This window comes from Malurus melanocephalus, unplaced genomic scaffold, assembly GCF_030028575.1.
Source record: "Malurus melanocephalus ecotype Western Australia unplaced genomic scaffold, MMel_1.1 scaffold_111, whole genome shotgun sequence".
NCBI classification, from domain to species: Eukaryota; Metazoa; Chordata; class Aves; order Passeriformes; family Maluridae; genus Malurus; species Malurus melanocephalus.
The window spans coordinates 214,218-223,376 of record NW_026623343.1 but is presented as its reverse complement, the minus strand read 5'-3'; the positions used below and the strand labels follow the sequence as shown (position 1 = coordinate 223,376).

General features: G+C 38.1%; 1 protein-coding gene across 1 annotated transcript in view; it reads right to left on the bottom strand.

Moving 5' to 3' along the window:
* Positions 1-225: 225 nt before the first annotated feature.
* Positions 226-9,159, bottom strand: part of SLC9A2 (solute carrier family 9 member A2) — a 33,692-nt gene continuing 24,758 nt past the window's right edge. Inside the window, exons 8-12 of the mRNA XM_057369463.1 lie at positions 8,515-8,676; positions 7,856-7,952; positions 6,841-6,972; positions 4,843-4,933; positions 226-2,865 (exon numbers count right to left, since the gene is read on the bottom strand). Coding sequence (XP_057225446.1) covers positions 2,495-2,865; positions 4,843-4,933; positions 6,841-6,972; positions 7,856-7,952; positions 8,515-8,676 — 853 coding nt within the window. The 3' untranslated portion in view covers positions 226-2,494. The remainder of the gene's footprint in view (positions 2,866-4,842; positions 4,934-6,840; positions 6,973-7,855; positions 7,953-8,514; positions 8,677-9,159) is intronic.

The window sequence follows — 9,159 nt, the reverse complement described above, 5'->3', positions numbered from 1 at the left end:
GCCTTGATGCTTGTATTCTGTGGATTTTAAAGTGTTTTAGAAAGGTAACAACGTGTTATGTTTTGCAGCACCAAGAGCTTATGACCATATTTCATAAAAATGACCTTCAATTTGATGTGCTTGTACTACAGGGCACACTTTAGGCACCAATGATCTGAGCATGCCCTGCATTAATGGACAACCAGCAGAGAGAGCAGTAAGGTTCCTGAAACCTGCATTCATTATTTAAAATTGTGCCATAAAAATAACGACTSTTTGAAAAAAAATGAAAGGCAGCTCTCACCAGATAGAAGCCGAGTGCTTGGCCATTATCAGCACATGAACAAGAAAACTCCACAGAGAATAAAATAAATGTTGATATGCAACAAACATTTCATATTTATTYATTTGGTCAGATTTCAGATGGGCCTAATATAAAACATCTAATCTAAACAGTCTGATCTGTAAAGAGGATGTTGTCTCAAAACTGAAATCGAAATTCGAGGCCTTTTTCTTATTCAAACATGATCCAAATAATGCAGTGACAGAGCATTCCCTGACAATTTTACCRGTCAAAGTACTTGCCTCTTGAAAGACAAATTTAAATTTGTTTTTGAAACTTGCTGGCTTTGTTTGAACCCAATTTTATTTCCAACAGGAGATGATCATTAAAGGACAGCTAAATATTGATTTCCACAAAAATMATTTGTTGAGAATAGCCATGAAAATTTGACTGAGGTTTATGGGGTTCACACAGCCATTCCTCTGCAGCTTAGACTTTGCATTTGCCACACAGCAGAAACTTCCATAGCTGGAACAGAGGAAAACGACTAAAGGACCTGTGCCAAGGAAAAACTTCAGGAAGGTTTGATATTTCAAATACATACATGAAACAAATATTTTGGAAATGCTGTTAGAAGAAGGAAACTCTTACATCCCGCCTTATCAATGCCCACCCACAAACATTTGAAAGACATCTACCTTGTGATTTTAAAAGGAAACTCTGATTTTTAATAGTTTTTTCAAAACAAGCTTAAATTAAAAAAAAAATTAATCTTATTGCCCACAGATTTAGAAATGTGCTAATGAAAGAGAAAAGTTACGATTTCACAGTGTACATTCTTCAATGAAAGTTATCAATCTTGTAACAAGTAGAATGAAAATTATTTCTGCATTGTAGTGAAATGTGTATCTGTGCTAAAGCAAGCTCAGTACTTAGATTAAGTGGGACAGAAAGTGCAAATTCCTGAGAGCTACTGTTAAGTATCATTTATTTTAATGCACCCTCCTTTCCCATATGCTCTCAAATGGCAGCCACTGATGCTAGGATCAAGAAGTCCATGTTATTAAGGTGCACAGAGACTTCAACTGATTCCAGGGCCCCACTGTGCTACTTTTCTGTAAAAAAAACAAATTAGATGGAACATTTTTGTTCCTTGGAGTGCATAGCTCAGACAAAGAAAAGATTATCTTTCCCCTTTTACAGATGAGGAAACAAAAAGTAAAAGAAATTAACCAGGGTCACAAGCAGGAGTGAATGAGCTTTCTTGAGTCTCAGTGGTCCCTGACTCAAACAGGAGACTGCTCGCTTTGTCTACGTGCAGTGCTCTGCAACTATTCTACTGCTGTGTTTGTGTTACATTGCAACCAAGTAACTAAGGTGCAAAAAAGCAATTTTGATTCAGAACATTATTTATACACTTGAAGCTTTCTCTTTTTAGGCCTTCTGGTGTTCTGCAAAGTGCTCTCAGTTCTTGCTGACATTAGTGAAAGCCATGGTAATTCAGTTTTTCTTTGGTGATCCTTAGTACCTTTCAAAGGTAACATATTGCCAAAAATTCAGAAAGTAAAAATTCAAGCTATTCAGGTCTTGTCTCTGTTGCAAGTCCTTTTTATAAGCTGTATTTGCAATTCTGCTCCCACAGCTTGTTTCTTCTCTTCTTCCTCTTTTTCTGCATCAGAGGTCTTCAAATAAACTAAGTTTCAGGAATATATTTATTCTTCTTTAGAAGTCTATATGATAGGTGCATTGTGCAATTTTCAGTGTTATTCATATTAAAGCTCTGGTTAAAACAAGTATTATTGATTATAAATAAAATCTGAAATGATACAAAAGTTTGGGGKTTTTTTTAAGAATCCATTCATCACTGGACTTTCAACAACAATTTGCAATGGAAAACTGGGTATTGAACCTTCATGACTTGGTTCCACGAGAGATGATGTGATAAGGCACATTTCCATACTATCWTAACAGTGGAAATAACGTAATTAAATTAAAGCATTGCCATTAAGTTACTTATAAAAGAGATAGRTATATATTTTGTCTTTAACTCTGCAATTGCTCCAGTATTCCTTTCACTTAGTTGATGGAGTTGACTTAACTCAAACGGAAGTGGTTAGACCCAGACTGAGGCTTGTTTTGTTATTTCAGTGGATCCCATAGTCTGATCAGAGAGTTTAGAATCCCAATCCAATAAGTCCATGGTTTACTGTCAATAGTTCCCTTTGGCTGCGTTCAGTACAGCTGGTTCTCAGGTTTATTCCTCGGCCGTTCCCCTTGTGACGGCTGCCTCACTAACCGTGGTGGTGGCATGGGTCTGGCTGCCCCATGGTCTGCAGTCAAATCTTCCCTGCTCAAAGTGCCAAATCTTGGTCTCGTCAGCAGCGGCTGCCTGAACCCAATGGATGGCTGGGGCAAAGTGCTGGGGTCCTGCTGCTCTCCTCGGCTGTCCTGGCTCCCGTCAACTTCGTTCTTCCACTCCACCCTAAACTCAGGCAGTGGCCTCTGTTGTCTCAGTCTCTGCTCTCTCAAGATTTTCCCTGCTCTGGGTCTCAGATTGAGCACTGTGGTAGCAGCATCCAACTCAGAGTCACTGCTGTCACCCACTGTTAATTGAAAACAAAAATACAGTTTCAGTGCAGAATATAACTGTTTCAGGAATATTTGAGGAACAGCACACTGAGCCCTTGCACCCATAAAATAAAGTTTCACCATGTTTCCTATAYTCAGTGCTTTCTGATTAGACTCAGCAACAGCTTCTTAACTCTGCCGAGGTAGCGGGTAAATTTGGCTTAAAAACATCCCTCCCCTCAAAACTGATTTTTAGAAAGGCTTCACTCAGCTGCTCCTAGATTGCCAAGTACCCCCTTGATTCCCCAGTTCTGGGAAACATCCTGTTCTCTGGGCAAAAAAAATGAGCTTAGGGTCTAGCCCCTGCTTACATCCAAGCAGGATAAAAGATTATATTTCTCGCTCTCACATGTCATGAAATCTAAACTGAGAGGCATTTCCTGAGCATAACATGTACAGGAACTCTAGGATCTTGATTTTGGAAAATGAGGATCAATGCTCTACCAGGCAAAGGATCTCTCAAGGTCAATGTACAGATGGGTGGAAATATCCCATCCTTAATATGCCTGAATGTAACACATGAAACAGAATCTACAGGGCAAATCTTACAGGTTTTGAGTGGTTCACACTCTTCCTTCCACTCACAGCAAGGTGCTTTAGGGAAAGCTGGCATAATTGTTTAGGGAAAGCTCTTAAATGATCACTGCCAGGTAAAGCAAGCTGGAGATTGTTTGGATGTATAGATGTGTATACATTTTTCCCCAGCAGACTCCTTTAAAATGAATTAACATCTTCATCAAAGCTTGCACGCTTGAATAATTTAATAATTTTAACAATTGTTTATGAATGCCTCAGATTTGTTTTTAGACTTAAATCAGATATGTTGTTTTAAATATATCAAAGTAAACAACTGTGTATTTTGCAACTGTCATAAGARCAACTTAGATTAGGAGCCTTCATGTTATTTCTTTTAAAAAGGTGAGGAAGGGGTCAACAAAATGTACCACCATGTAATTGTCCATTCACCCAGATAATTATGTATCAAGGAAGGTCTTCATCAGACTGTGTTTTCAGGCTTTTTCCTTTCTAAATATGTCAAATAATATATTTTTTGACAATTGAATAATCTGGAGGCACATTTTCTCTTTAATTCTAGGTGACAGTAGGTGACCTCTGCAGACTAACTACAGAATAAAAGGCATGCAACACTCAGGAGGGCAAAGATATAACTATGAACAGATAAAAACACAGTCTATTGTTAAATTAATTGGGAATAGTGGAAAACTAATTGGGATGGAGATCAGAAAATTTCAGCAACTTTGCAGAGATTTCCTCTTCCCAGCAAGAAATTCTGATGACAGCTTGTCATGAAAAGAAATGCTCCCAAGTATGGTATAAGCATGRTAATGAAACCAGTAATAATCAAAAGTAATAAATAGAATTGGGCAAAGCTTTCACAAAAGTGCTCCTAAAGACTTTTTTATTTTTTGTTAGAATTCAAGAACTCCAATATAAAACATTTGTGAATTTTGGCAGGGGGAAAAGAATATCCATTTGGTTGTAAACCACAGCATTTTGAGAATTTCTTCATGAGAGCAATAAACTAGAAATAATGTCCTCATTRCCCTCAGAGCATTGTCCTCTACCTTGACCCCAGAGAGAAAAGAACCAAATAGGGTCAAAATCCAGGAGGGATATCTGGACTTTATGGAATAAAGATGAGAAGAATGAGCCATGGCAGTGTTCCTGATGCAGAAGTGTTGCAGGCTGCTGCTTGCTGACATGAGGAGGTACACTGGGAGAACTATGCCAGTATGGAATAAGAAGTGAGAAATCTCCACAAATCCCYGCTGTCCAGGGCCCTTCTCGACACTCAAATATCTGCTTTAGGACCCACTGCTTTAAGTGCTCTGACATGCTGATTTCTCTGCATCATCCCTGAAAAGAACTTTCCTTCTACGTGAGCAAAATGACTGCAGCACAGTATAAGAAAAGCAGAAAAATTTCATTACCTCTGGAAGATGTTTTATTTCTCACTCGTAGTTTCTCTGGGAGTTTAGTGTTTTTAGGAAGTGAAAGAAATCTTTTTGTATTTGCTGCAGCCTGTGTGCAAAGAAAAACAAAATATTTTAAGTCACTGCAGATTAGTATACCTGCATAATGTATGTTAAGGTACACAASCAAGGCTTGAATGGGTTTGTGTAGCTAAAGGGCTGGAGACAAGTTGGGGATTAGCTAATATGTGATCTTTTACTACAYACTCASTGCTGATTGCTGGCTGAAATCTGTRCTAACTAAGGGAAAGACTGAGTAATCTCAAGCAGTTTAATCAAATGAAAGCCYAGTGATTTGCCCTCTGAGATCAGAGTTAATAAATGTAAGGTCTTTAACCTCAACCTTGCCTGCACAGGCTTTCCCAAGGAAGGCAAACGCTGCAAACATGGCACATCATGCAGCTCATGTTTAAAACTTGTTTAAAACTTTTTACTAGTCAGTTGCAAAAATTTGGTTGAGACTGAAGCTTGGGCTCAAGAACTAATCTGCATTCTGATCCTGCAAGCCCTTTATACATATAAATGACTTTATCCAGTTGACTGGTCACACTGAAGTTGATGAGGAAGTTAGGCACCAGCACGATCATTTACCAGCTCAGGGCATAAAACCCTTGTTTTCCCCAGACTGAGCTTTAAAGGCCCTGGGAGCAGACCACACTTCATACTTCCTGGAACATGAGAGGTACTTTCCAGGACAAGTTGCCTTTTTTTAAATTCAAAAGTTTCTCAAGGACATCCTTTCTTACATTTGCTACAAACTTTTAAAACCTTTACAGTCTACCAGCTCTCATCTGCTCATACCATTCCTTGTGGCTGACCCAAAGGGAACCTAAAAGAGAATTTATTCTCCCTTAGAGATTTTTCCTCTCTTGATTTTTATTCTTTTCCTCTTTCTCCTCTCCCCTCTGTAGAGGATTTATCCAAGGATAATTATTCTTAAAATTAGAGCTTGTGTGTTTTAAAAAGTTACCAGACACTCTTTTTCTCTCCCTGCTCCAAAAGTCTCCAAATAATCTCCTCATTATTCCACATAGTAAATAATTTAATTGTTTGACAAAGATAACATATGTAACTCTGGCTGAGAAAATAAAAAAAAAAAGTCATTCAGGAACAGTCTTATTCATGAATACATCACAGTAGTTCTGGTAGTAATAACCTATGAGATACAGCCCTTTTGGAGATSTTATTCCAGCCTCAGCTGCTGAAGGACAACTGTATAAATGAAGACAAGAGTCACTAAGTATTCCTGTAACATGAAAATACATATTTATAGCATACCTAATTTCCTTGATACCTGATATGACTGGGAGGATCAGTTTCCCTGCTTCATTAGTGTGCTCCATTCCAATAGAGTTGGAAGTTTATGACTGCACAATTGTCTCAGAGAGACAAATATTATCATGCCTCAGCAATCCTTGTAAGTGGCAGGAGTTTTCTTCATCTCTGTCAAAATCTGAAGGCCTGACTAYATKTTRTGAAYRCTGAAGAGAATAAAACATTTTTCARGTGAAGAGCTTGCTYTGACTAATGTGGTCAAAAGTCCTCTCCCATATTTTGGAGCATATTGTAAGTAGTTTTCCTGTGTCAAAGTAAWTTTTAAACGTGATCTTCCACACATCATCAAAATACTGATAGACAGTACTGATCATCCCTACATTGTGCACAGAGCCTCTACAGGCTTCTCTGAGGTAAAATTATAGCACTCTCATATCACTTTCTACAAGACTGAATCTTTGCTGAAGGTGTCAACACAAAGTATATGGCTCATGCGTGCAACTCAAGGTGTAAGTGTGATTTTATATGTGCAGTTGTCTTAAAAACTCAGAATTCTTTTTCTGCATGTCAGAAGATTGTTTTCTTTGCATGACAATTAGCTACAAAGAGCTGYTTTCCCAAAAAMTAAAASTGAAAAACAAACAAACAAAAACCCCAAGAAACACCACAAAATGCAAGTACCGGTCTTTCCCTTGACAGGCTGTTTGTTTTCCTCAGGCTCTCCCTAAGGCTGTGCCGGCGACGGATCAGAATTTCTTTGGCCTGCTTTTCATTTGCATCTGCAGCCAGGCTATGTCGGTTGTAGGACATTGTCTGAAATATAAAAGCAGTGATCAAACCTGGAAAGCATGATGTCACGTGTGTTGGACTATATGAACAGGGCAAAACAGGCTTTTTGCTTTAAGCAGCATAAATCCTTGYGAACAAGATCATACTGCAGATGATTAAGAACAAGAAGAATAATTATGCCAAGAATGTTTTTACTCAACTGCTTCACAATCACCTGTTTCTTTTGTTGGYTTTGKKTTTTTTAACCTGCTGATATTMATAATGAAAGAGAAAATGGAAGAGGCTGRCTTAATACCGTGTTTACCCCACACTGTAGTAGCTTGGTCAGTATGTCAATAAAAGACRCATACTTGAAAGTGATGAGTCCCCTAGAGGGAAGTCATTTTTACCTCCAGCAAGCTGAGRCTTGCTCAATTTTTGAATGTTTTCCAAGGGCTCAGGCATTCAAACTACTTAGCCACAGGAAGATAAATGTGAAATGTCCTTTTGTTTTTATTTCAGTATTTTTCCAGCTCATCATCTCTGCTTTYAATACAAACAACATTACAGCTGGAGGCAAATAGGAAATCTAATCCCATATCATGAAGTGACCAATATACTGATACAAGCAGACAATGTTGGGTTGAATTGGCACCTATGATCCCACCTTAATACTGTAGGGATATTGGAAGTAATAAAACAAAAACATTAAGSCTTATCAATAGTGTAAGATCAAATAAGTACTTACACAAAGCAATGTGATTATGCTACTGTATATATCACAGGATATGGATTCAAGGCAAYAGAAGTAAAAAGAATTATTTGTTACATGATAGAGCAGATATACTAGCTCAAAGAAGTGTTAGGAAGATAATCAGTATATTCAAAGAGCAGTGGGATATTTAAGTAGGCAAAAGTTCATCCTTACTCGATGTCGTATTTGGTAGAGATTCTTTGTTAGTATTTCTCGCATGTTTTCCATTTCAGTGGGAGAAAGGGACTTTATCTTTCCTTCATGGTGGTCACTGTGGCAGGATAAAAAAAAAAAGAAAATAGGGGAGATGGAGAGAGAGAGGGAGGGAAAGAGAAGAATGGTTTTATTTTTATGGTCAGGAATTACATTAATTATTTCCCTTGTAAGAGGTGGAAACAACATTTCTAAACAACCAAGTAATAGGTGAAAATGCAACATGTACAAATGTGGTAAGACACAGAACTCAATCTCCAAACTGTGATATAAATTACAATAATTTGTAAGTTTTATTTAGGCACTTTTCAAAATGCCCCTCGGGCTTCCCTTGTGGCTATTCTCAGCAGAGGCAGGCACATGTCCACATCCACCTCCGCTCTCCACAGCAGATCAATGTGAGCGGCTGTCCCAGTAAAACTACACACCCTGGAAGAGCACAGCTCACTGAGCACTGCGTGTGAAGCTACTGGCAGAAGGCTCTTGTTTCACATCCTCTCACTGCTCTGGTGACATCAGGRCACAAAGTATCCTAAGTCAAAGTGATCATCCTGCCTACAGCCCGGGCTGTGAAATAAATTACGGGACCCAGCTGAGACGTTTGGCCATCGCTTGCTTACCTGAGAGACACTGATGATGGGACCTTGCTTATCATTCCACTCTCGGCCATCTCAATGGCATGCTTGATTTCCAGCTTCTTGTACAAAGAAACAATGCTGGATTTGGGCTGGTTCTCGCGGATTAGAAGTCTTCGCAGGTATTTATTGTCAAAYTTTTTAAACCTGTAATGAGGCAAACCAGCCCAACCAGTTAATTTTTATTGGGTATAGTAAAGCAAAGCCAATATATTGTAGTGAATGAAATTTTAAAGGACTTTATTCTCTGGGAATGTGTCTGTTCATGTTAACAAACTAATGCTGAATAACCTAAGAAAGGGTCAATTTCATTTTTACTTCAGATAGACAGTCTTAACCTGTGTTTTGACTAATATGTTAATGGACAGTTTCCCTAGCAGCAACTTTAAACTTTTCTATGTTATTAGAAAATATTATTTTTAATTCTCCATTTTCATCAGGACAAAGAGAACATTAAATATTTACTGTAATAACAAATAACAGGTCAAAATTTGTAACAACTGCTTTTTCTTTGAAATTTTAGCCTGCTTTTGTAAAACTTTGGAAGTTCTTCCTCTCGCTAAAGCAACTGCACCCTTTTGAATGCTTAGTGAAAAAATATTGATTACAGCTGGTGTTGATTTTGTTTGT